Source organism: Sceloporus occidentalis, unplaced genomic scaffold (genome assembly GCF_023333645.1).
Source record: "Sceloporus occidentalis isolate IW3139 unplaced genomic scaffold, rSceOcc1.0.p SCAF_1, whole genome shotgun sequence".
Lineage (NCBI taxonomy): Eukaryota > Metazoa > Chordata > Lepidosauria > Squamata > Phrynosomatidae > Sceloporus > Sceloporus occidentalis.
In genome coordinates this window covers 10,589,369-10,617,368 of record NW_028316981.1, presented here as the reverse complement: position 1 = coordinate 10,617,368, position 28,000 = coordinate 10,589,369, and the positions used below count along the sequence as shown (strand labels likewise).

The 28,000-nt window shown below is 40.7% G+C and overlaps 2 protein-coding genes across 10 annotated transcripts in view; one reads left to right on the top strand and one right to left on the bottom strand.

Annotated features, from left to right (window-relative positions):
* Positions 1–349: 349 nt before the first annotated feature.
* LOC149320700 (uncharacterized) lies at positions 350–27,719 on the bottom strand. Of its 4 annotated transcripts, none has more exons than XM_089502852.1 (12): positions 27,702–27,719; positions 20,708–21,164; positions 19,213–19,414; positions 17,699–17,867; positions 16,212–16,639; positions 14,636–14,723; positions 12,303–12,416; positions 9,395–9,526; positions 6,015–8,189; positions 4,496–4,602; positions 2,725–2,802; positions 350–1,451 (listed from the first exon to the last, which is right to left on the bottom strand). In XM_089502852.1, exons 2-11 carry the CDS (start codon positions 20,776–20,778, stop codon positions 2,758–2,760), a joined length of 3,531 nt encoding a protein of 1,176 aa, XP_089358978.1. In that variant the 5' UTR covers positions 20,779–21,164; positions 27,702–27,719; the 3' UTR covers positions 350–1,451; positions 2,725–2,757. The 4 variants fall into 4 exon arrangements, with proteins under 4 accessions (XP_089358978.1, XP_089358965.1, XP_089358958.1 ...); XM_089502839.1 differs by lacking the exon at positions 27,702–27,719 and adding an exon at positions 26,157–26,472; XM_089502832.1 differs by lacking the exon at positions 27,702–27,719 and adding an exon at positions 26,206–26,472.
* Positions 10,555–28,000, top strand: part of LOC149320698 (uncharacterized) — a 49,554-nt gene continuing 32,108 nt past the window's right edge. For 3 of the 6 annotated variants that reach the window (XM_089502768.1, XM_089502811.1, XM_089502803.1), the window contains exon 1: positions 27,655–27,913. In XM_089502768.1, coding sequence (XP_089358894.1) covers positions 27,899–27,913 — 15 coding nt within the window. In that variant the 5' untranslated portion in view covers positions 27,655–27,898. Of the gene's footprint in view, positions 10,585–27,654; positions 27,914–28,000 lie in introns of those variants that run through there. The other 3 variants (XM_089502767.1, XM_089502761.1, XM_089502783.1) reach the window with 2 other exon arrangements.

Here is a 28,000-nt window from a genome sequence, read left to right as displayed (position 1 = left end):
TCTATTTTGCTTTGGTCAGACCTCAGCTGGAATACTGTATCCAGTTCTGGGCACCACAATTCAAAAGGGATGTGATTCTATGATTCTGTGATTCACTCTGGCCACCTACCGGGGGCTGCTTTGTTAATGGAAGTGGTGAATCCATTCTAAGCTCAGAGCTGAACCTTGTACAGTTTCTTTAACATTTGGACTAAAACTCAGAGTAGTTTCACTAACTGACATGGAAGACGCCAACTGAAACTGAGTGGATGGTCTCTTCCAACTATTATTCTAGGATTCTATGAGTGTGAGGAAGAAACAAAAACAGCGAGCCTAATAGTACTGCCAAAGAACACAAAACTAGCCAATGTGCAGATAACGTCAGTTTATTTTGCCAAGAAAGTCAGCAATCCAAAATAATCTCTTACCAATATACAAAAATAATTAGAAGCATTGGGAGCAGCATCTCATTTTAAAGAAAACAACCACAAAGCAAGAGTTCCCCCCCCCCCCCCTACAAATTCAGTCAAATGAGGGCAGGGAAATGCTTTCTCATATACATGGCTCTGTTGGATGGGGGGGGAAAAACAATTCAAAAAACCTGGAAGGGTGAATAGTAGTAGATTAATGTCAACTGATTAATTGGTTTTCTGTCAGGACATTAAAGGTGGGATAGATTGGAGCATTGTCTTATATGACTGTACAGGCAGGGTAAAATGTCTGTTTTGCGAATGCTCCTACCATAAAAGCTGCAGTGCATAGTGGCCTTCTGGAAATTTCTTCACAGAGAGATTCATTCAGCATCCTTGGGGCTTCCAAGACTCAGGAGGCAAGCATCTGTGGGGACATCGTACAGTATCTTTCCTTGTAAGGTGCATAGCCTATTGCTCTCCTTCCCGGTAATTCATGCTCACAGCCATTGTCACAATCAGTAAGGTCAATACTGAGAGACTGCAATGGCCAAAATCAACCAACCCAAAATTATTTCAATCAAATATATATATATATATATATATATATATGGTGAAGGATTAATTTCACCTCCATCCTTGCTTGTTTCCACCCAAATCAGGCTTTCTCAATCTAGCACCCTTCTCAAGTTCAAGGTTGAACTTAACTTTAACATTAATTTTTAAAAAAAAACCCAATAAGAAGCTTTTGTTATGGAGGGCACTAGGCTTGGAAAAGACATACATTTTTTGGGAAACATATAAATATAATATATACTCTCTCTGTGTGTGAGTCTGTGTGTGTGTGTGTGCACAAAGAAAAAAACTGTTTATGTGTGTGTCTATATGCGTGTTTTAAAGGAGTTTATTGCTTTTTTAAAAGAAAGGATTTAACTACACACAGATTGCAGCATGTTTTGCAGTAGTGTTGTGTAACAAAATTACGATACAGAAATAAATAAAGATGTAATATTCTGATGAAACTCCATTTTCAGGCTGACAGGCCAATCTTGATTGTGGTACCTGCAAAGAAATGTTTTTTTTTTTAAAAATTATCTGACTGCCTCACTTTTTAAAACTACAGTTTCCAGAATCTCCCAGGCAGTATAGCCAGTCCATGCGGGATTCTAGGAGTTACAGTTAAAAAAGAAAGAAAATTAACGCCCCCAATGCTCTGGGGCATTATACAAGACCCTTACCATCACCACCCTCAATGTATCTTCGCAATAACTGTGAGTTAGATTAGACTGCTCCATTTGTTCTCAAAGTCACTCAGGTCCAAAACACACTGCAGAAATAATCCAGTTTGAGACCACTTTAAATGCTAGGGAATCCTAGGAACTGTAATTTTATAAGACATTTAGCCCTTCTCTGTCAGAGAGTTCTGGTTCCACAACAAAGTACACCCCCCAGGATTCCCTAGCACTTAAAGGGCAGTTAAAGCCATCTCAAACTGGATTATATTTGCAGTGTGTTTTGGATCTCAGTAAGTTAGTGCCTTAGTGGGATTTGAACCAAGGTCTCATTCAGCAGTACAGCTATTGGGAGCTATACTGCCTCCCCCATAGCAATTCTGCCTCTCAAATGAAATTGGTTCACAAATTGGAAGAACTAGAAAAAGATTATGTCTGCCAAAGTGGAAGGGGGTAGGAAACGAGGAAGACCATATTATAGGTGTCACAGAAGCCATGGTTGCCCTGAGTTTGCAAGACCCGAGCAGGTCTACTGATCAGGACTCATGTGGGCTTCTCATTTATTGTGCCACCATAAACCAAAATCAGCTTGATGGCAAATAACAACGATCGCAACAATCATTGGGACAGAAATTAAAACAAAATTAAATTCATCCCATTTTCCTTCATTCCCCAATTTAGCATTGCAGACAGTGAGACACTGAGAATTGTTTATACTGAAGGCCCATTCCTTCAGTTTAGAGAGATCCTTTTGTAACTCATCACAGCCCCCCTTTCCCCTTTATTTATTTATTTAATTATAAATAAATTATATAATTATATAATAATAATAATAATAATAATAATATTTATTTCTATACCGCCCAGTGGCAAAGCCAATCTGGGCGGTGAACAACATAAAAATGTACAGAATAAAATATACATAAATATTTATACTCCCTTCCCCACCTTAAAAAATTATTAAACAAATGTATTAAAATGGGACTATAACAATGTATATTTATACTATCCTAAACTAAACCCCAAAACCCTCAGTAATCCTCACCATCAAGTTGTGGAGAAAGCTAAAACTAACATGGCTTCAGTGAAGTTTGTTAACTTACCTGAGCTCAGTTCCCAATGAAGACAATCCAGATTTATGGTGAAGTTTGCACAAGAAATAGCTCACCATCTACATTTACCTGGCAAGATGAGAATTAGAATAAGGGACTTTGCTGAATACTAGTCAGGAAACAAATGGCAGTTCTGCAACTTTAACCATCATACTTGGCTAGGATCAAGGCAAACGCTCCCTTGTACTGACCCTGACCACTGAATAGCCCAGTGTTGTCAACTGCAGCTGGTAGCAGCCAATAACAAACTAAGTTATAATTACAATGTAATGAGGGATGATTTCACTCGTTTTGGTTATACAGTATCTGTAACTGTTCTAAACAGATTGTAAGCCTGAGGGCAGGGAACTAACTAGCAATTTGTAAGGTGCTCTGAAAGCATTTCTAAAGAGCAGGGTACAAATACAGTAAATAAATAATAATAATAATAAATAAATACCCAAAAGGCAACAAATCATGTCTGATCTTAATGCAAATCAGGGTCAGCTCTGGCTAGTACTGTATTTGAATGGGAGAACACCAAGGAATACCAAAGGTTGTAGGCTATATTTCAGAGGAAAGAACTGGCAGAACTCCCTCTGAGTATTTCTTGCTGAAATTCTATGAAATTCATGGGGTCCGTATAAATTGACAGGCAACTTGAAGGTGCATCCCTATACACATGTTTGGCTATTTTTTATAGTTTTATAGGAGTGTGGTTTCACTAAGTGGTGGAGGGGAAACTACATATGGTCCAAGTGCTGGTTTGTGCTATGCTTTCCTGCCCTGTTGTAGATGCTGAGGTGACAACAAAGTGGACAGAAAGAATACATTTGAAACTCACAACATTCTGATGTTTTTCCTCAAAGAAGAAGCTAAAAAGAAACTAGACTAGTTACTTCTGAGGAACAAAATTATTTTCTTAAGATCATAAATATAACTGTAACTAAGTACTAGAGTGAGGAGCCAGTGTGGTATAGTGGTATGAGAGCTGGACTGTAACTCTGGAGACCAGGGTTCAAATCCCTGCTCAGCCATGGAAACCCAATGGGTGACACTGGGCAAGCCACACACTCCCAGCCTCAGAAAAACCCATGATAGAATTGCCATAAACTACAGGAATTACTTGAAGGCACACAAGTATTATGGTGAGGGCCCTTCGAAGGTATGACTGCAGCCATGTAAAAGTAACTTTCCAAGCTCTCAGCTTGATGTGCAATCTGCTCTTTCTTTTCTACCTCATGTCCTTTTCCTGGCCACTCTACTTATACACTTTCGTCTCTGTTTGTACTTTGGGTTGTTTAACCATAAATAGAAAATCAAGATTTTTTTAAAAAAAAAATATGAATCAAACCACTCATTATGAAGAATAGGAGAGCCAACAGCAGGCATTTGTCAAAGATCTGGAATGGTCTGAGAGAAAACATGTTTCACTTGATTAATTGAAAATTACATTTATAGAAGCCACTTTGAGAATCTAGAAAGACAGGTGGGAAATTTCACTGAGAGGAATTTTCGCAGCAGCTGAAGTTCAGAGCCTTCAAAGATCTCAAGCTTCCCACTTCCCCTCACATCACTGATGGGTAATGCTTGGTAAGATATGGGGGACATAACATATCAGAAACAGGTGGCAAACATTTCCCAGTACGAAGACACTGTAGTTGCCTTTAACAAAGGTATTGTCCTATGATAGATATTCAGATGTTTCTTAATGAGGAATATCCCCTACCTTTGTCTTTGCAGTTCTCTAGGAAGCAAAAAAAAGATAATGTATTTTCCTTACCACGGTAGCATTAAACATTTCCACAGCAATCTCAGTAGATTCTGTTGTTTCCATGTCCAACTCAGAAATAGGCAAAATTATTTGGGTTGTTTCGGAAGATGAAATATCTAGGGAGACATGGGAAACATCTGTTAGTGATTTGTAAACAAATGCCTGCAGATCATTACTCATTTCTGGAGTGATTTTAGGTGGTCACCAAAACAAAAATGACCAGAGTAGTCTTCTCCAACCTAATTGATTCTGAATGTGTGGGATAACAGGCTCCCACCTCCCCATCCAGAAACACTGTGTGGGATGAAGGGAACTGCTGTCCAGCTCACCTGGAGGAAGCCTGGTTGGAGAAGGCCAGGAGGAAGCCAGCTAAATTAGAGGAAAGTTTTTTTCTGGGTAAATATTTTCTACTCATGACTTAAATGTTTTTGTATAACTTTTAACAGTCTTCCACTTTTACTGATGGGATTATTAGTTTATGGTCCAACTGGCCCGCCCAGCTATGCTGGTGTAGGTGGTGGCAGTGGCCTTTATGATGGTCAGAAGTGTGTGATAGTGAAGTCTTTTCCCCCAAGAGAGAAAGCTGAAAGGGCAACTGTCTCTGCTGCTCCACCAGAGCAAGTCATTAAGAGCCATCATGTTCATCCACATGTAGAAATAATCCAGTCTGACACCAGTTTCACTGCCATGGCTCAATGCTATGGAATTCTGGTATTTGTTTTGTGAAATATTTAGTCTGTTCTGTCAGAGTGCTCTGCTGCCACAACAAACTCCAAAAACCAGGATTCCACAGGACAGAGCCCCAGCAGTTAAGGCGGTGTCAAACTGCATTAATTTTGCAGTGTGGCGGCAGCAGCCATAGATATATTTTTGTTGGTTTAATGAAGTTAAGGATCTAAGAATCACAAGTCACAATTTAACCAAGGCTTTGCTGACCTAATCAATGCCCACCAATAAACAAGGTGAGCCCTCTGTTCTTATGTGCCTGGCATGTTTGTTCAGTACCTTCAAAAAGAATTTAATCCTGATTTCCAGCTGGAGGTCCAGTTGCATCCATTGCTTTGCTATGAGCTGTCTGGACCTCCCTGCTGCAACCTGTCTTTTCTTCTTTAAGAAATAAACCCAAACAATATTGTGTTCAAAGAAATAGACCATTGGAGAGTCACAAGAACAAAATAAGAGCTGTGTTAGATTGGAACAAAGGCCTGATCTAGTCCAGCTTTCTGTTCCCTCACTGATTCATGTCCAATCAGTAGCTCATAGGAAGCCCACCAGGACATGAATACAAATACACCTTTCATCTCACACTCCACAGCAACTGACACACAGAGGCAAAATATCTCCATAGCCATCCTGACTAGTAGCTATTGTTAACCCTATCCACCAGGATTTTATCCAGTCCCCCTTCTAAAGCTCTCCATGATGGCAGCCATTACATGGCAGTGAGATCCACAGTGTAATCATGCACTTTTCTCCTCACATCTTCCCATATTGTGCACATTCCTTCATGTGCTAAGGGGCCTCTCACCTGCATGCGTCTTTTCATGCCTTCTAAGCTGGGAACGTCTAACAAACTTTTTTTCACACTGGGGGCACTCATAGGGCTCCTCGCCTGTATGAGTTCTCTGGTGTATATGGAGGGACACTTTCTGCTTGAAGGTTTTCCCACAGTCAGGGCAAGAGTACAGTTTGTCTTTGATGTGGGTTGCCTGGTGTGCCACCAAGGAAGCCTTCTGGTTGAAGCTTTTCCCACACTCTGGGCACATGAATGGCTTTTCCCCTGTGTGGATTCTCTGGTGCCTGGCTAAATTGCTTTTATTATGGAAGCTCTTCCCACACTCAGTACATAAAGATGGCTTTTCGCCTGTGTGGACCCTCTGGTGCGTACTGAGGGATGACTGTTGACTGAAGCTTCTCCCACACTCTGAGCACTGATATGGCTTCTCTCCTGTGTGGGTTCTCTGGTGCAAAATAAGGTGACATCTTGAATGGAAGCTTTTGCCACAGGTTGGGCATGGATGGGATTTCTCTTTGGCTGGGGTCTTGTTGCTTGTAAGAAGGGGATCCTCGCCATTAATGCTTTTCTTGGTGGATTCTGGTGGAATCTCTCCTCTATGCATCTTCATGTGGAAAAGGAAGCCTTTATTGCGTTTGAACTTTTTGCCACACTCTGGGCAGACATACGGTTTCTCCTTGCTATGGGTTGGCTCATGTTCAATGAGACAAACTTTCTGAATAAAACTTTTCCCACATATGGGACAGCTGTATGGTTTCTCTCCCGTGTGGATTTTTGTGTGTCTCATCAGATTACCTTTATTGGAAAACCTCCTCTGACACACATTACATGAATATTTTCTCTCTCCTGTATGGACTATTTTGTGTTTACTCAGAGCCTGTTTATTAATGAACTTTTTCCCACATTCAGGACACTGAAAAGGCCTCTCTCCTGTGTGGAGTCTCTTATGAACAATAAGGGACACACGACTCATGAAACTTTTGCCACAATCAAGGCATTTATAGGGCTTCTCTCCTGTATGGGATCTTTCGTGCATGATAAAGCTCCGTCTCCAAAGGAAACTTTTGCCACAAATGGAGCACTGATAAGTCCTCTCCCTCTTAAGAATGGTCTCGTGGCTCTTCTTTTTGTGTTTAGTCAAACTGTTTCTATACCTGAAGCTTTTGTCACATTCGGTGCATCGATATGGTCTCTCTCCTGTATGGATCCTCTCATGTAAAACAAGGAGATGTTTCCAATAGAAGCTTTTGTCACAGTGCGAGCATTTGTAGGGCTTCACTCCTCTGTGGCGTCTCTCATGTCCAGTCAAGGCACATTTGGTTTTGAAGCTCCTACCACACTCAGGACACAGAAAGGATTTCTGTCCCGCATGGGTATTTTGGTGAACGACAAGGGCAGCTTTTCCATTGTAGCGTTTCCCACAGTCCAAGCATTGATATGGTCTCTCATCTGTATGCATCCTCTCGTGTTCAATAAGAGAATATTTAAAAATAAATGTTTTGCTGCAGTGTGAGCATGCGTGTGGTCTCTCCCGTGTGTGAGCCCTCACTCTGTGGGCATTCAGATATTTTTCTAAGGTGAAACTTTGGTCACAATCTGTACATTTGTACAGCTTCTCTGCTGTATGGATTTTCTTGTGTATCCTAAGTAATGATTTCTGATTGAAGGTTTTCTCACACAGTGGGCATGAGAAAGTCTCTCCTGCATGGATTTTCTGGTGTACAGCAAGGGATGTTTTCCATGGGTAGCTTTTCCCACACTCCAGGCATTCGTATGGCTTCTCTCCAGTATGAGTCCTCTGATGTGTGATAAGGGATGATTCCTGACCAAAGGATTTTCCACAGTCAGAGCACTGATAAGGTTTCTCTCCTATATGAGATTTCTCATGTGCAATAAGCTGTCCTTTCTTATTGAATCTTTCTTCACACAAAGAGCATCCATATCGCTTGTCTCCTAGATGAGATCTTCTGTGTTCAAGAAGGAGTGATTTATCACTGAAGCTTTCCCCACACTTGGAACATCCATATGGATCCTCTCCCTCATGAGACCTTTCATAAAAACTGAGGTTAAGACCCTGCAATTCATGCCCTTCAGCCTCTTCCAGTGACGTTCCACTGCCAGTGTCTGCTTGCTCAGATCTTTTCAGTTGACAGCTTTCAACTTCATTCTTCTGTACTTGGTCATTCTCTGTTGGATTCAACAAAGAGATTAAAAATATACATTAAAAAATTAATATCCTGAGAATACAGAAACATAGGAAGAGCTATGTTGGATCAGACCATAGGCCTATCTAGCCAAAATTATTTTGATACAGAGGCCCCCAGAAAACTACCAGCAAGACATGAGTGCAACTGGCACCATCCCTTAATATAAATAATTTAATAAATAAATGTATTGGCTATGCTGCACGTGAATGCCCAGGCAATTTCAAGACATCTGGAAAAATAAAAACCACCCATATGTGTTACAAAAATGTTATTACCACCACCACCACCACCACCACTACTACTACTACTATTTCATATACCTCCAGGTTGTTTCCAATTTATGGTGACCCGAAGGCCCTATTGTGGACTAAATACCATAAAGGCAGATTAGTACTTGGATGGAAGACCACTAATGAATACCAGGTGCTGTAGTCTGTATTTCAGAGGAACAGACAAAACCACCTCTGAGAATTATTCCTTGTCTAAGAAAACTCTATGAAATTCATGGGGCCACCAAAAGTGAATAGGTGACTTGAAGGTGCATGCACACACAAGGTTCTATCATGAGGATTTCTTGGCAAGATTTATTCAGAGGAGGTTCACCATTGAAGTTGAGAAAGTGTCACTTGCTCAATGTCAATTGGTGGGTTTCTGTAGCTAAGGGGGTTTTCAGCCTTGGTGTCTCAGAGTCCTAGTCCAATACTCAAAACCACTGTACCACACTGGCTCTCATTACAACCACCACTACTACTTCTGTTACTTCTGTGTGTGTGCCTTCAAGTTGCTTGTTGACTTCTGGAAGCCCCATGGGCCAAGAGGGATGTGGTGGGGGAGTGCACCCTCCAAGGTCTCCTGATAAGGCAGTACAGCCCCCTAGCTTTCCACTGTTGCAGTTTAATTTGCAGTTGATTTAACTCAATAGGATTTGTGTGTGTATGTGCCTTCAAGCCACCTTTTGACTTATGACAACTTCATGAAACTCATACAAATATCCACCGAAACCTTTGCTGAGAAAAAAGGAAATCTAAGTAGAAAACATTTTTGAGGTATCAAGAAGGGAGGAGATAATAAAGCTAAACCTGGTTTTGCTTGGTGACAGATCAGAACAATTGTATCACCCCTCTGTAACACCACTACATGTTTTGTGTAATGAAATGGTCCAACCACATATTTCTGATTGGCTACCTGGCATTATCTTCTTTTCAGGCATGTCATTTTCCTCCGCATTCCCACAATTCTCTTGTGCATTTCCCCCCTCACTTTCATTTGGTGATGCCACACAAGGATCCCCTGAAGCACTGCAACCCCACACCTCACCTAGTAGAATGATCAAAAACAGGAGAGAGAAACATGAGCCTCAATTAAACATACAAGAAAGAATCATAGAAAAGATGCAAAGAAGAAGCACGAGCCTCAATCTAGCCCACTCCCCACATAGACAGCCCTTCCAACTTTGTGATTCTATGAAGATATCTCTTTTCTGCATCTACGTGCCACTTTTTCTTCCAAAGAGCTCAAGGTGGCATAGAAGGTCATTGTTTTAATAATTACCCCCCCCCCCCCCAGTTCCCATGTTTTCCTCATGCCAACCCTGTGAGGGAGTAACTAACTCAATGTCACCAGTGATTAGAATAGCTTATTAAGGAAGGTTGCCATACTGCAAAATGGAAAGAGCTCTTATACCGTTAATAGTTGTGTGGAAGAGGGGATTTCAGCAAGTATCGCTTGTCCCAGCAGCTAACAATCAACATCTGTTCAAATCCCCTCACCTGCACAACCATTAAAAGGTACAGGCGCCCTCTCTACCTGGCAACCCTAAAATGCAGTCTTCAGTCCAAATCTACTGCTACTACACCACAGGGAATCAAACAAAACATGCCACTACGGAAAATGCCGTACTTCAAAAGCATGTGCAATACAGTGGACCCTTGTTATCTATCTCAGTTTAGTTCCAGGACCCCTCTGTGGATACCAAAATCCGTGGATGCTCAAGTCCCATTAAATACAAGAGCCTAGTCAAATGGTGTCCCATTTCTAAAATGGCAAAATCAAGGTTTGCTATTTGGAATTTATACTTTTTTGGAATATTTTCAAGCCATGTATACTTGAATCTGTGGATAAAGAATCCATGGATACGGAGGACTGACTGTAATTTGCAGCCTGGCCTTCTCCCACAAAACATGCAGAGAAGTAGCCTGGATGTTATGCAAGTGGGGGCATCTGTATAAATGCATTATTGATCCTCATGACAGTTATTTCTATTCACTTTGAATGGCCTCAAAGGAACTGGCATCTTCCACACTATAATTGTCTTCTTTGCTCTAAGGCAGCAGACAAGACATGCCTGACAAAGATGGATTACATGGAGGGCTGAGGTAAAAAAATGTGCCCCAAAATGATTTAGTTGCTCAAATCCTTCCAATAGCATACAACTTGTCTTCAGGGATAACTCATTTGACCCACAAAGAATAACTCAAGCTGTCTTGTCTATTATCTCTGTGGCTGCATCTGCACTGCAGAAATAATCCAGGTTTGACACCACTTTTAACTGCCATGGCTCAATGCTATGGAATTCTGGGAATGGCAGTTTGTTGTAGCCCCAAAGCTCTCTGACAAAGAAGCCTAAGTGTCCCACAAAACTACAGTTCCCAGAATTCCATCGCATGGAGCCATAGCAGTTAAAGTGGTGTCAAACTGGATTATTGTTGCAGTGTGGCCACAGCCTATGTCCGCTTTGAAGTAAACACCAACACATTGCTCTGAGGAAAACACAGATTTCCCTTTCCTTTCTCTTTTCTTCCGTGAGGTAAAATTTGGCTTTGTCTCTTTTGTACCCGAGACAGGCTTCTGCCTAGCAAAAAAGGGCCAACCCAGGATTAAGAGCTGGCAATATTATTGACCCTAGCGATATTAGGAATATCGACTCCAAATCTATACACTGACAGACCATTTTTTGTTAAAGGCTGTTTTCTTCTTTAAACCCACAATAAAACCAATACTTGACAACCCTCTATTGGTTTATGCAAATATTAACCAATGACTTGAGAACATCATACTACTTAACGAAGATTGCATCCGTACTGCAGAAATAATCCAGTTTGACACTGCTTTAACCACCACAGCTCAATGCTATGGAATCCTGGGATTTGTAGTTTGTTGTGGCCCCAGAGCTCTCTGACAAAGAAGGCTAAATAGCTCACACAACTCCCATCCCCAAAATTCCACAGCACTGAGCCATGGCAGTTAAAGTGGTATCAAACTGGATTAATTCTGCAGTGTGAACACAGCCTAAGAGTGTAATCCTACATAAGTTTACTCTGAATGAACCCCCATTAAATTTGCTCAGGCTTCCCTAAATTTTTCTCTCACTCTGTCAGCCACTTTTTAAAAAGTGTTTTCATTACATTTTTTTAAAATTTTGTCTTTTCTCCACAGTGCTCAAGACAACAGACAGTTTCCCTCCAAAATAATCTTATTATCGTTACAACAGCGCTGTGAAGTAAACTAAGCTAACAGAAAGGGACTGCCACCCAAATTCATTCGCCGAGAGCTTCACAGTTAAATGGGGACTTGAACTCGTGTCTCTTCAGATTTTCATACAACATTGTAATCATGTGGCCAATCCAATGTTTGTTTGTTTATTTATTGGATTTATAGCCTGCCTTTCTCCCCAAATGTTGTTGGACTGCAACTCCCAGCATTCTTCACCATGGGCTATGCTCCTGGGACTGGAAATTCAATTATTTTGTTGTTGTGTGCCTTCAAGTCATTTCCAATTTATGGCGACCCTATCATAGGGTTTTCTTGGCATGTTTCTTCAGAAGGGGTGTGCAACTGCCATCCTCTGAGGCTGAGAGAGCATGACTTGCTCAAGGTCATGCAATGGGTTTACATGGTTCAGCCAGGATTCGAACCTTGGTCTCCAGAGTCACAGTCTGACAACTAGACATCATTAATTTACCTCTGGAAAGTCGCATGATGCTCATCCTGCTCTAGCCACTATACTATGTTATCTCATAGTAGACGAGTCACAATACTATACTCCTTTACCCTGGTTTCTGTACTGCCTCACCACTCCAAAATGGGTACCCACTTTCAACAGTCTCAGTCACAAAGGAGACATTTTCCTGGGCCAATCCTTCTTCTGACACAATAAGGCCTTCATTTTGATTGCTCTCCACCTGGGTCTCTTCTGCCGGCTCATTTTCTGGAAGACCAAAAGGAAAACCATGAGACCCCCAAACAAAAGAAAATAAACGAGAAGCCATAAAGGAATATATGTGCATGTTAGGAAATTATTTCTGAGCTGAGCTGTGAAAAATGTTCAGCCAGATATAAGAAAAACTATTTTTAAAATGTTATTTTCTTTTATTTGTACTCTGCCTTTCTCTTAGCCCAGGACCCAAGGTGGCTTACAACAAATTAGAAAATAATACAGCTAAGGAATTATTAGGACAGAAGTTTAAAATAACAATTTTATTAACAGCACAAGGTTAAAACCTGTTCAAAACACATTTAAATCATAATAATGATAAAAAAGGACAGCACACCCCATTAAAAGTTCCTTCTGACCCATCAGTTAAGAGCCAAAGAGCTGGCTAAATAAAAAGATATTTGACTGCTGGCAGAAAGAGAATAAGAGGGGGCCAGTAAAACAAACAGGTTTGTTTAAAAATAACTCCAAAACCCAGGGTTTGGTGTTTTGTTTTGTTTTTTGTTTAAACCAGAGTTTGTTTGTTTTTACATTAATGGTTTAATGAATACTTTGACTTTTGCCTAATTTTGGCACGGAACAGACCTCCCAAAAAGGGAGGCCTGCTGGCGCGTGTTTTTCCTCCACAGGGAAGCCGCAGCCGCCAAACCGCGTGGCTTCCCTGTGGAGGAAAAAGAACCTGCGAAAAGTGGGTTCTTTTTGCCCTGCAGGGTGGATGTCACAAGTGTGCCAATGGCGCACCTGTGACATCACAGACGCGACGCAACGTGCGGACGCTATGGTTAGGGACCGTGCGGTTGCCACGTGGCCCCTTAACCCTACTATGGAGCCAGCACGGCGATTTAGCACCGTGTGTACCATATTAATACCATGAAACATTTTATGTATTAGGAAGCTTGATCAACCCTCCCTCCATAACTGTCATCCTTTGGCCTGTGAGGGAGTGAACAGGCAGGCCCAGCTCCAACAGGGCTAGCCTGAAAAAGAAGAGCCCACCCTCCAGTCCATCTGCCTTGGTCCAAGCCTCAGAGGGAGAGAATAACCACTGGACCTCATCCCCTTTCCCACCACCATTCCCTTCTCCTTTTGTGTTGTGTCTTTTAGATTGTAAGCCTGAGGGCAGGGAACCATCTCATTAAAAATAATAATTGTAAGCTGCTCTGATAGCCTTTAGGACTGAAGGGCGGGGTATAAATACCATAAAATAAATAAACAAATAAACAAATAATGCTAATTAACATTAACAATACAAAGTTATTGGGTTTTGATATCATTTACATCTTTCAATAAAACTCTGGGAGTTATATTGACAAGTTTAGAGCCTATATATAAGAGTATTTGTTGTGGTTGTGTGACTCCCAAGTTAACTTATCGCAACCCTAAGGCAAATTAACCATACTTTTTTTTGGCAAGTTTCTTCGTAGGGGGTTTGCCATTGCCATCCTCTGAAGCCGAGAGAGACTTACCCAAGGTCTCTCAGTGGGTTTCTGCTTGATCTGGGAATCGAATCCTGATCTTCAGAGTCATACACCAACACTCAAACCACACTGATTTATATAGAAGTATAGGACTACTCCAAGGTAGGACTAAATCAGAAAATTCAGTAGCAAAATGAAGTTCAGATGTAATGGCCACTAGCTTAAATGATATTTTTTCTTTAAAATTGTTCTTTTAAAGCAAGTTGTTTTGGTGAAACTTATGGATTTGCTACTGAATAGCATTTCTTGCACAATAAAATAAAGGGATTGAAAATAAAGAACTGATACCAATATTGGTCTGACAATAAACAACTACCAATAAATTGTTAAGATTAAATTTTAAAAATTTAAGCAGTTATTGTTATTCCAGTAAGAGGGTTAGGAAATAGTAATATTAGCCAGACTTAATTAAAATTCAGGCAATCTCATACAGGGGAATATGGTATTCCAGAGCCTGTACAGACAGGCTAAAATAAAACTGCTTCGGGTCACTTTGAAGGTATGTTGTTTGAATGATGCATGTGTCCTAAGAGGCCAGAAGCTGTGCCAAAGCAACGCTCCAGTCCGAAGGACTGGAACACAGCTTTGGCACACCTTCTGGCCTCTTAAAACGCATGCATCATTTAAAGAACATACCTCCAAAATGACTTGAAGCAGGTCATAACCAACACTTTGAATATTATTTTTAATAGCATCTGCCTGGCATCTTGTAGTAGAAGTATAAAAAATTCATACCTAGCTCAGGAGCATTTTCATCCCCCTTCTTCAGAGGGCTTGTGTCCAAGGCAGGTTTTTTTGTCTTGGAGATATCAGCTGCCACCTCCTGAAATGAGAGAGATGGGATGCATATTCATGGATGAATTATTTTCAACAACTCTGTACAATCCCAACTATACTCAGGTCCAACTGCAATAATCTATATGAAAAGGTTACTGGAGATCTAGGAAAAAAGACAAACCCTGAGTATGACATTTACTAAATTGTTACTGAGACTTGCAAGAGAAGGTTGAAATTCAATCTGTAGTAATTCAAACCAAATATAATTACAAACAGTAGGTGGTGGGAAAGATATTCTGGCATTAGACCTCAAAGAGCTCTTGCTAAACAGAGCAGCCATTCTTGGTCTCGTATAAAGAAAGATACCTTAAGGCAGGACAGACATTTGGTGGTGATGTTCTATTTTCATTTTATTATATAACGTTAGGGAGAGCAAATATTTTTCAGAACCACCTTGAACATTTTATCCTCACAACACAGAAGTTTGTAGGATTTTAAGGCTAAGAGACCTAAACTTCATCTGCACTGCATAAATAATCCAGTTTGACACTTCTTTACCTGGTGTGGCTCAGTTCTATGGAAATCTGGGATTTACAGTTTGTCGTGGCACCAGATCTTTCTGACAGAGAAGACTAAATGTCTCACAAAATTACAATTCCCAGAATTCCATCGCACTGAGCCATTACAATTAAAGTGGTGTCAAATTGGATTATTTCTGGAGTGCGGATGTAGTCCTACTAAGCTTCAGAGAGGCATGTTGTAGGGATTTGAGCTGAATGTTTCCTGTCTTGATCAAAAACCTCTTTCTAGAATCAGAGAACTGGGGCCACATCTGCACTGCAGAAATAATCCAATTTGTTACCACTTCAACTGCCATGGCTCTGACTGCACCAGAGCTCTGAAAAAGAAGTCTAAACGTCTCACAAAACTACAGTTCCCAGAATTCCAAACCACTCAGCCATGGCAGTTAAAGTGGTGTCAAAACTGGATTATTTTTGCAGTGTGGATGTGCCCAGGGAGATCACTGGAAGCCATCTGGGGCAGCCCTCTGCTTTATGCAGGAAAATCAGAACTGGAACTTTCTCAAGAGATCGTTGTTCAGCTTCTGGTCTGAAAAAAATCCTGCAAGGAAAGCACAACACTTTGCCAGAAAGTTGTTTCCAAAGGACAACAGCTCTTGCTATGAAGGTATTTCCCCTAATGTGCCACCCTCTTATTCCAGGGAAGTTTAACATTAAACCATTTTAGGAAACAAAGCTTCACAATTGAGTTAGGAATTAAATAAATTTTGATTATCAAGCCTCAGTAAATAAGATTAGGGTATCCTTGCATAAGCCTAAAGGACAATGCTTCCCACCTCATCTTTTGCCAGCTCTCTAGGAAACCTTCTTCCAGGGCTACCGCTTCAATGCAGTTTGCTGGTTTCTCTTTCCTGACATGGTCTTCAGTATTCACTGACAGATGACATTCTAAAGTCTCGGATATTTTTGGACCATTCAGTCACTCTGAAACTACCAAGAAGAAATGCTCTCACCTTCTGACCTTGCTGACTCTTCAGGAAATCCTCTGCTAGGGCTACAGCCTGGTCGCAATTTGCTGGCCCCTCTTCCTTGACGTGTTCTTGCACCTCCTGGGGCAGGATGGCCACAAATTGCTCCAGGATCACCAGCTCTAGCATCTGCAACTTCGTGTGCCTTCCTGGCTTCAGCCACTGGTGACAAAGATCCCAGAGCCGGCTGCACACCTCACGGGGCCCCTCGACTTCGTGGTAGCAGAAGCTCCGGAAACGCAGGCGCTGTACATCGGGGTTGATGGCCTGCTCTTCTGGGACATTTTGCGTTGTTTTTTCCATGAATTCTCTCTTGGTCCTAGCTTGGAGAAGACGAAGGCTTTTTCGGGCTTCAAAGTCTGCTGAGCCTTGGTCCCGTCTAGATGCTACCCGAAGATCTAAGGCAGAGGAAGCTGAAGGGAAGGGGAGAAAATGTCAAGACTTACACTTGTTGCCTGTTTTATTGAATCATTTCCTGTATTGCTATGTATTTTATATGTATTATCCTACTAGAGAGGCCTCTTCCCCACCATCACTCCCTTCAACTTTTGTGTCGTGTCTTTTTAGATTGTAAGCCTGAGGGCAGGAACCCTCCAATTAAAAAGATTGTATGTACAGCGCTGTGTAAATTTACAGCGCTTTATAAATAAAGGTTAATAATAATAATAATAATAATAATAATAACAACAACAACTTATCCCTCCACATTTGTGGCTTTGAGTTTTGCGGATTTGATTATTCACAGATTTTATTAATATGTTCTCTCTAGGAATATCTAGGTCCTCCAGCATAACCCAATGGTCAACATTAACCATAAAGAGGTATCTTGGATCCAGGCCTAAACACAAAATTCATTTATACTTCAGATACACTTTATACACATACCCTGAAAGTAATTTTATACATAATTTTAAAAATAATTTTGTGAATAAGACAAGGTTTGCGTACAGTGAATCATCAGAAAGCAAAGATGTCACTGCCTCAGCCATCAATGAAAAAAAGTTTTTGTTTTTGGAATATTTTGAATTTCAGAATTCCAGATAAGGGAGACTCAACTTGTACTTCAAATAGTTTGAGAGCATCAGTTTAGCACAGAACAATCGTGGAGGTGCTAACTCTCTTAATCCCACCACTTCAATCTGTCATCTACGGTTCTGCTTTTAACAATATTTATTGTTCGGTACAGGGCTTGGAAATAACTTATTACAAGTAATGATGTCACCTATACAATACTTTCGTAAAATTATGTAGTGGCTGGTAACAGCTTATAGCAACTGTCATATCTCAAATTTGACCACAAAAGGGAAGAGGAAGAGTATTAATTAAATTCAATTAGATGACCTTTGGTTTAGCCTTAACAAGGCACCAAACAAGTTCTGCCAAGTGCTTGGAGCCATTCTCTGTCTCTCCACTTCTCATACATCGAGCATCTGCCGGCTATGAACTTTATGAAGTCAGCTTGCTGGTTCTACCTGGGCTTGCTGGAGTAGAGTAGGAATGTTCTAGTATCACGATCTCACTCTTGGAGAATGACGCTTGAACTTCGCTGTCCCCAAGTTCTGGTGGAGGGCTTGGTTTGGGAACTGGTGCCTTACGCTGGGTGAGGGTCAGTCTCTTCCTAGTGCTAACCCTTTTAACACCCTGTCGAGGAATTTAAAAAATACACATAGTCTCCTTACACTGATATTATGAAAAGATAAAAAGACCCAGGCTACATTGTAAGTAATTTATTCTAAGCCAGTGCAGCTGAATATCTCCCTAGAAGCCGAGATGATTAAATTGAGTTTGTTGTACTTTGGTCACATCATGAGAAGGAACAACTCATTGGAAAAGATAGTAAAGCTAGGAAAGGTAGAGGTAAGCAGAAGGAGAGGAAAGACACATGCCAAATGGATGGGCTCTATTAAGGAGTCCACAGGTATAAATTTACAGGATCTAAGCAGAGCAATGGATAGGTAGTCTTGTAGATGTCTCATTCACAGCGTCGCCATGAATTGGGATCAACTCAAGGGTGGTTAATACAACAACAAAAACAACAGTGCCGGCAAAATCTGGGAGGGATGAGACTGCTATGCAACCTGCTCAAAAATTGTGGAAGGTTTCACCATGGCTATCGTGGTGGCTTTTGCCAAGGTTCCTGTCACCTCCACACTTGCTGACCAAATGTTTGGAGCAACCAGGGTGCCTATGGTGGAAAAGGTTCTAGGTTCTGTCTGCATGGCACGGGGAAGCCTGGAGTATCCTGGTCCCAGAGGATACCCTCTCCCATGCAAAGGCCCTCTATTCTGACACCAAATGGCATCCCACTGAGCTGCCTGGCCTGTTTGCTGCCGTCGCCATGGGCCATTTTGCTCTGAAGTCTGAACAGGTTAATCAGCCTCATTCACATGGCAGGGTGGGTTGGCAGCAGTGGTGGAGTCAGACACATTTCGAACAGCCACCTGACATCAGAAGATCTGGGGAAAGTAACAACTTTGTCCCCCCTGCAATAAGAGGGGTATATCCCACTGTTGGTGCCAGCTGTTGTCTCGTCTGTTTGCACCACAACTAGTGTTCCTGCAAACATTTCCTTCAAAATTAGCAATATGCACTTGTGAAGTGAATGAACCACATTGGGCAAGCCTTGCATAACTAAAGAAAAAAAATGGAACTCTGGGAGGAATTAGAACTTCTATTTCCCAAGTCCCAGTCCCACACCTTCACAAGGCAGACTATGGGTGTAGAGCTATGTTTAGTGGGCTTCGATCCTCTAAGACTCCCTAAACCCCTCTTCCTGCCCACTACCAAAGCTAGGGATTGGCTCTGCTTTGTTTATTCATCCTTCTACATATATTGCAAGAGTAACCTGCACTTTTTCAAAAAGCACCCTTTTCTTATTCCTAGTAGAGGAAGACCTACTGCAGAATGGATTCCCTACACAGGTTTGATCTTATAACCAAATAAGCTTTGGTATATTCCTATATAAAACTGGCTTGACAGTGCTTACCCTTTTTAGTCGACCAGGTATCCTAAATAGAGTTGGGACTGCTCCAGGCTTTAGGACTCTTCTCCCAGAAGCCACATTTGCCCAAAAATCAGTCTTTTTGAAATGCTCAGAACAAACAACATCAGTGTACGATGGAGAAAAGTTTGGACGTCCTATATTTGCAAGCCATTTTTTTAATTGGCCTTCCTTTGTAAGAGGAAACCTGCATTGTGTTGCAGGAAAAAAAAGAAAGAGAAATAAATCTCACATAATCAGCTAGGAAACAGTTTATTTCTTTACTGATATAAAATTTGCATTTAGGACTTACACACCCCACTAGATCAGATAAAGGATTAATCTAGTCCACCGCTCTAAAGCAGAGCTGCATCGACTCTGCAGAATTGATGGAATCTGACATCACTTTAACTGCCGTGGCTCAATGCTTTGGGATTCTGGGATGTGTAGTTTTGTGAGATAATTAGTCTTCTGTGTCAGAGAGCTCTGGTACTACAGCAAACTATAAATCCCAGGATTCCATAGTATGGACCTTTGGCAGTTAAAGTGTTGTCAACTGCATTCATGCTGCAGCGTGGCAGCAGCCAGATTAGTGTTTCAAGAAAGTCCACAAGGAAAGCAGGAAAATGAAGAAAAATGAAAAAAATAGGAAGTTATTAATTTCACCCCAAAGGCTACCAGTTTCATACTAATTGAAAAATGAGTTGGGAGGAATGATGAGACACACTTTGCTTCATTGATTTCTGCCTGGTCTGAAGTGTCCCTGCAAACAGAGTATGGTTTATTAGCCAGCCACAAACGGCAATTAAAAGCTTTATCTTTGCTTAGAAATGCTGATTGGTTTGAGCCACTCTTTTCATTGCTACTGAACTCATGGTGTCTTGTCTCATTTCCTTTCTCAGTTTGACCATTTTGAAAACTAAGTTACCAAAAAAGCGTGTAAGGAAAAACAGACCGCTTAGAGGAAACAAACTATGGCGTGTTACAGACAGCCATTTAGTATGCGCTCCGCACGTACTAGGGTTAGAAAGGGGCGTGCTAGGGTTAGGAAGGGTCTTACCTTCCTAACTGGCCCTGTACCTAGTATGCGCGGAGCGCGTAGTAAATGGCGGCGCCCGTCCACACAGGCGCCACCATTTTTATGTCTTGGACGCACAGCGTCCGGACATGGCACGGCGGAAGTATCACTGCGAGTGCGCGCCTCACGTCACCACTTCCAGGTGCCAAGAAGCGCCATTTCAGCGCTTCTTTTTAGCTGCGCCGGGAAGCTTTGCGGTCTGGCCGCTGGGGCTTCTCAGCGCAGCTAATGGCGGCGGCGGCAGACCGCCCGCTTTTGGGCAGTCTGTAATGCGCCTATGATTTGTTGGATTATTTGTAGGACAATTCACATTTAAGCCAACAAATCATGCTAACATAACCCAAGGATTAATGAGATGCACCAACACAGACAATGTCAGAAAGGTCACCCAAAAAATCCACAGAAAAGACCCCAACAACCTACCTGTGAAAGGTGACGTGAGTGCCGTGCCAACGACGGTTTTGGCAGTTGGCCACCGAGCAAGAATGTGCCATGTTTATTCTGGTTTTATCTTGGAGGTGGAGCCTTCAATGCCCAAAATAACATTTGGATTATTATTTCTCTGTTCAAGTCCAATTCCTTTGATACATTTAAAGGATATAAGTGAAAAAGGTAAAGCCGAACTGATAAATAGGACAGAAGATCTTTTATTGTGGCCACTGGCCTTAGGCAGCTTGATTTTCAACAAAACACACCGTACCGCCAGTGTGGTAATTCTTTCAAACGTAATATATTTCTATGGCAGAGTGGTTTACGTGAGCCTATTGGCCAACTCTTCTTTACAACTTTGACAGTTCACGTATTTATTTCACAGACACTGCTTCAGGAAAACAGATCTGGTGGATTTAAGCTTCAAAGGAAAAGAACAAGGAGACACGCCCTGTGAGAAAAGAGAAAACAAAGAAGGCACTATCACACAATGGCGTTTTTAAACCTGTGTCTACACTCACCCAGTGGCTCACAATCGGGAAGGGCACAAACAAGTTATGAGTCCAATGGAGGGATATACTGCCTCTGAGCAAGGAGGTTCAATTAAAAAAGCATCACATTAGTTCCATTTGTTGTTGTTAACTGCCTTCAAGTGGATCCCAACTCATGGCAACCCTGTGAATGAGGTATCTTCAAGATTCCCTATCCTCTGCTTAGGTCCTGCAAATTCATACCCGTGCCCTTCTTAATAGAGTCCATCCATCCAGCATGTGGTCTTCCTCTCTAATACCTTCTACCTTTAATAGCATTATTGTCTTGTCTAATGATTCATGATGTGGCCAAAATATGACAGCCTCAATTTAATCATCTTGCCTTCCAGGGAGGTTTCAGGCTTGATCTGTTCTAAGGCCCATTTGAGGCCTTGGAAAGGAAGCAAGGAGGGAACACTGGTGGCTACCTCCTTCAGTCCAAAGGCTTCAGGGAGCTCAATTATTCCCGAGTCCCTAGCTATGCATGCGCACCCTCTGGCTGTTCCCTCCATCCTCAGCTTTTCCCTCACTCACAGGGGAAAAGCCTGTGAGGGACGACAGAGAGGGAGGAGTGCATGGCCACAAAGCTAGGGACTAGCGAATACAGTAATTGAATCCGCGAAACCCAAAGCCGCGAATATCGAGGGACAACTGTAGCACCATATCCTTTCTCATAAAGACCCCAGGTTAACCAGTAATGTTTATGGCCCTAACCAGTGGCCAGGCGAACATAGCACAAACCTGTGCTATCCTGCTCTGGGTCAGTTTCTGCGCTGGCGTGGTGATGTGTGGGTGTTCATATCCACCTGCCACTACACCATGAACCCACTACCAATGCATGCTTCACCATCACATCTGTTGAGAAGATCTCTGTCGCTGCCCGTAAGGGAGGAAATGGCACATCTGGCTACACCCATGTGGCCATATGCCATCATCCAATGTCACAGGTTGCACCGTGGGTCTTCTCACCAGACGCAATGGCAAGTCTGGTACGGGGTGTGTGGAACCGTCCGGTCTGCCAACAGTTGCCACGGAGTTTCTTAGAAAGTCTGCAGCAAACAGTCAGCCTCTTTAGACTAGGTTAAAGCCCCTTTGGACCAAGATTGGACCGAATCCACTGGATTCACATCTGGTCTGCTGGATCCTGACCAGGTGTAAGGGCTTGTGTCATCCAGAGAGGATAATGCGAGGCCGGCAGTGAGCCCTACACACAACACAATTAAATAACTACCCCAAAATCACAAAGATACTTTAACCACAAAAAATCTTTGGAAAAAAGACTGTAGAAGTATTCAAACAACAAAGGAAAATATAGGCTGAAAAGCTATATAATTCATACCCCAGTTACAGTATTTAAAGTCATTTCTTAACTGCCCCTTGTATGTTCTGTATTACTCCATCCTCACTCTCATTATATGCAGTAAAAGCAAAGAAATCCACCACAGTGTTGAGGAATCAAAGTTTCCAGAAAGTCCAGGTTTTTCTGAGTCTTTTGTAGTTTTGTGAGATATTTAGTCAGAGAGCTCTGGGGCCACAACAAACTGCAAATCCCAGGGTTCCACAGGATGGCGGCATGCCAGTTAAAGCAGTTTCAAACTGCCTTAATTCTGGTGTAGATGCAGTGTGGGTCTAACCTTTCACAGCCTTACTCTGGGGTGAGTTGCTGGAGTATTGGCACCAATGCTTGTAGCTCTGTGTTTCTTTGTTTTTTGTTGTTGTTCTTGAGGGGGTGATTGTCTTCTTCACAGAAGCACTGATTATCTCTATGGTCAGTTGGTCAGTGTGACTCTGTGAGGTGGTCCTTTCTTGTCCCGTCCCCTCTCTGGAGGTTAAGAAGGTTTATTACTCTTTGTTCTCTTTCCCTCTCTCTGTTTTCAACTAGAATGGATTATCTAAAAGACTCTCTCTTCTAAAGATGTGTTTTTCTTCATACTTACACTCTTGGGGGTGTGTAGGTTTTCTCTACTGATTAGTTATTTTTTTAGAATCCAGATATAATAATACAGTAAGTTTTCTGGTATCAAATGAATTGATTCAAATGTAGTGGGATTAACTACGCTCCGATGTCTAATCAATTCATCGATTCAGATCACACACTGATTTATGTGTAAGTGGGAATGAGTGTATGTGGTCTGTCTCTGCTGAGAAGAAAGACATTAAAAAAAACTAGAACGACAAACATTGGCTTAACTTCTGATTTGACTGGAAATATTTGTGCTGCTTCTATTGCAGCATTTTAAAGTAACAACCCAAAAGCTCAAAGTGTATTTTCTTTTTTAAATACAAAAGAAGTCCTTGTGTGCATCCAAATTTTTATTTTACGTTGGAGCAGAAATGCTGGGAAAGGGACCATTAATTCTTTCCCTGCTATTGCAATCACAGCTACCTACACAGGAAATTCCTGGGGGTAGGCCAGGCAGCATGGCCTAGTCATTTGAGTGTTGGGACTATGACTCTGGAGACCAGTGTTCAAATCCCTGTTTAGCCATGGCAACCAACTGGGTGATCTTGGGCAAGTCACACTCTGGACAAAGCTTGCCAAGGGAACCCCCGTAATTCAGAAACGTCTTGAAGGTGAGCCAGCACTGTGTGGTGGTTTCAGAATTGGGGTATGGCTCTGGAGACCAGGGATGAAATTGCTGCCCAGTCATGGGCACTCGCTGGATGGCCTTGGCCAAGGCACACCCTCTCAGCCTCAGAGGAAGGCAAAGGCAACGGCACCCCACCCCAAACAAATCTTCCCAAGAAAACCCTGTGATAAGTTCACCTTAGGATCACTCTTGAGTCAGAAGTGACCTGACAGCACGTGATGACAACAACAAGGCAAGAAGGTGTGGATGTATTGTGATTGCAAGGGGAAAAACCCTGCACCTCCACGCTGAAAAAGTGAAAATTTCAAATTTCACAGCTTGCCATCTCCAGACTGCATTTCCTTTTTATTATAATAACAATGATGTTAGGTGAGTGGATAAGACTTGGCTGTTCACCAAAGCCTTTGGGCTTCATTCATTCCACCTAAAGACTCTTATGAATAGTTTTTAAAACTTTTAATTTTTTAAATTCTGTTTTAAGTCCTTATATTTTTGAATATGTTTTACCTTACTTAAACTATATTACCGTTTTTAGCCTGTTTAACCTGTTTTAATGCAGTTGTTAGCTGCCCTTTCTTGCCTTAGAGTAGCAAAGAAACAAACAGATTATAAATATAAATAATCACTGTGCTACACCGCAAAGCCATTGTGTTATTTTTCACCCTTTCCGAAATAATCCCTTCCTGATATGTAAACAGATCTTGTACTTGTTAAACTTTTCTTCAATCTCAGCCTGCAATATGAACATCTCACCACACTGCAGGGTTGTGGGGTACACTCAGGGTGTATCTACACTGTAGAAATAATGCCGTTTGACACCACTTTAAGCACTGTAACACTATGGTATGGAATCCTGGGATTTGTAGTTTCCCAAGGTCTTTACCCTTCTTTTCCGAACAGGGTTGGTGCCTCACCATACTATGGATCCCAGGATTCCTTAGGATGGAGCCATGGCAGTTAAAAGTGGTGTCAAACAGCATTATTTCTACCCAGATGCACCCTCAGCTTCAACAGAAGTATCAGTTATTGATGTCTCTTGACAGGAGAAACAACTGAACCTAATGGCATCCTGCAGACTAACAATTTTCTTGATTTATTGTGCTGAAAGAGACCCAACAGTGTTATCCCCCATTGGAAAACATTGAAGGCTGAATCGCAGGGCTGGAGTAAGCCATAGGCTCCCCCAAAGGGATGATAAGTACAGGTTGAGTCTCCCTTATCTGGAATTCCAAAATCCAAAATTATCCATATGGGTGGCTAAGATAGTAGTAATACTTTTGCTTTCTAATGCTTCAATATGCACAAACTTTGTTTCATGCACAAAATTATTAAAAACATTGTGTGTAAGATTGCCTCCCAACTATAAGTGGTATACAAAACATAACCTCTCACAAAACTACAGGTTCCAGAATTCCATAGCATTGAGCCATAGCAGTGAAGGTAGTGTAAAACTGGTTTATTTCTGCAGTGTGGATGCAATAAACATAACAACAACAACAATTCTATTTTAATGCTCACTTTTGTATGCTTTTAACTGTACTGCTCTTTTAAACTGCAAGCCACTTTAAGTCCCAATTTTGGGGGGAAATGGAATATAATAATAATTCTAGTTTAATGTTCACTTTTCTATGTTTTTCAATTGTATTGCTCTTTTAAATGGCAAGCCACCTTGAGTCCCAGATTTTTGGGAAAAGCAGGATATAAATATAATAATAATATTAATAATAATACTATTTTAGTGTTCACTTTCATATACTTTTAACTGTATTGCTCTTTTAAATTGTTTGGAGTCCCAGTTTTAAACTGTAAGCTGCTTTGAGTCCCAATTCTGGGGGGAAATATATATATATATATATATATATATATATAGAGAGAGAGAGAGAGAGAGAGAGAGAGTGAGTGTATAATAACAACAATAGTTGTTGTAGTAGTAAAATAATAATAATAAAATAGTAGTAGTAATAAAATAAAAATTAGTAGCCACAATTAGGATCATTGCAGAAGCCATGATCCTCCTCCTCCTCCTTCTTAGCAGATTTTGTATGTAAAGGGCATGTCTATATTATAATTATGATAGAATAATAAGAGAGGAGGGGAAAGAAATCTATGTTTTCCTTCCCTGCCAAGCCTAGACTTAAGCCTAGACTTAGGCACACTTAGAGAGAGAGGAGCAAAAAGAAGAGAACAAAATGGCTCCCCATTAAAGCAAATGCTCTGCAGAGAGAGGAAGGGAGCGCTCAGTCCTCTAACCTTTTCCATAAGTCTACAGTGAGGACGCGTGTCCTCCTCCATTGCACACCCACAAATACACGCATCACAGACCTGCTTCCTCCTCAGAACCCGCGTTATTCTGGACCCTGTTTCCCCTCACCTTTCCTCCTCGCCTCTCCTCCTTCCCAGCCAAAGGCGCCCAGCCCCAGTTTCCTTGTCTGTCTCTCTCACACACAAATAGACACCCCGGCCGCCATTTTGTGGCGAGGAATCGTCCACCCAAACGAAGCCGCTTTCATACGGCTTCCAGGCTCTTTTCAACGTAATAAAAATAACAGCGATACTAGCAATAATGTGAATAGACCAACAACTTCTTTTTTAGTTTAAATTATTACGACCTGGCACGGATTAAAAATGGTTTAGTCCTGGTCTCGCCCCCCTAAATGAGGCAGTGAAATGGTATCTTCCATGACAAGCAGGAAGGCGTAGAGGAGGTACCATTTTTGGGAAAAGGGGGGAACGCATATGGGAGATACCATTTCCCAAAAATAGCAAAATAATAGCATATAATATACCAATAATAATAATAATTTTCTTTGTTTAACTGTACAGTTTGTAATTTTAATCTACTTGAAAATAATAATAATAATAATAATAATAATATTCCAAAATGTAATATATATTTTATATATAATAGATATAAAAAGATATACAGTATATCTTCCATTTCAGATAAATAGGCAGGAGATACCATTTTTGTAAAGGGGTGAGAACTCATATATATATATATATATATATATATATGAATTTATATGAATTTAAAACATTTATTTTAAATCCATTTAAAATAAATTTAAATTATTTTAAAGTTATTTTAAATTCATTTAAAATAAATTTATCATTTACATTTATTTTAAATGGATTTAAAATAAATGTTTTAAATTCATTTAAATAATTTTAAATATTTTTAAATCCATTTAAAATAAATGTAAATGATTTTACATGCATTTTAAATTCATTTAAAATAAATTTATCATTTACATTTATTTTAAATTCATTTTCATATTCATAAATGATTTAATGCATTTAAATGATTATTTTATATGCATTAAAATAAATGTAAATCATTTTAAATTTTAAATTCATTTAAAATAAATATAAATAATTTTACATGCATTTTAAATTCATTTAAAATAAATTTATCATTTTCATTTATTTTCATATTCATAAATGATTCTAATGCATTTTTTATTTTAATGCGTTTAAATGATTATTTTAAATGCATTAAAATAAATGTAAATCATTTTAAATTTTAAATTCATTTAAAATAAGTTTAAATTTACATTCATTTGAATTTAAACAAAAGCTATTTTATAAAGTTAAATAAGGTTATTTTAAATTGAATTTAAATTAATTTAACTTTTAACTTTTCCTCCCAGAAAATCAGGCAGAGAAGGGGGGGGGGGGGAAACCTTTGCTTGGGTCTGTTTCTCTAGATTTGAGGACTTCATCTCCCATAATCCTAAAGAGGCAGCTAGGGAGTGTGGAAATTGTAGCCCACAAAACAAATAAATCAAGCTCCAGGACCAGCCCTAAAGACAGAACCCTTATTCCCCCAAATCCAGAAAATTAAGAGAACCAAGAATTGCAACTTACCAGCCATTCCACAAACTCCTTTGCAACGTTTTCAAACTCCTGCAAGGTTCTTATTCAGTTGCATTCTCAGCTTTTTTTAAAATTAAAACATTTGAGTTCTGTTTTAAAGAAAAGGAAAAGGAAAATCTGCAACCTCCCCAGCAAGTCTGTGCAACCCAATTATATTTGCAGGGATCTAGCAAATGGGTTAAACTGGGATGCTTAACACAGAGGTAGGTTATTTGGAGGAAAGGGTGTGCTTTTTAATTTTAATTTTGGGGAAGGATTTATTTCCTTGGTTTTTTGTGTTTGTGGGGAAA

Excerpts from the sequence above, each read along its gene's own strand:
- LOC149320700 (XM_089502852.1), bottom strand. The coding sequence starts at position 20,778 with ATGGCACATTCTTGCTCGGTGGCCAACTGCCAAAACCGTCGTTGGCAC. Across the intron at positions 19,415-20,707 it reads ACTCACGTCACCTTTCACAG|GTTTCCTCTTACAAAGGAAG; the intron begins GTAGGTTGTTGG and ends AACACAATGCAG. Across the intron at positions 8,190-9,394 it reads TGAAAAGAAGATAATGCCAG|AGAATGACCAAGTACAGAAG; the intron begins GTAGCCAATCAG and ends TGAATCCAACAG.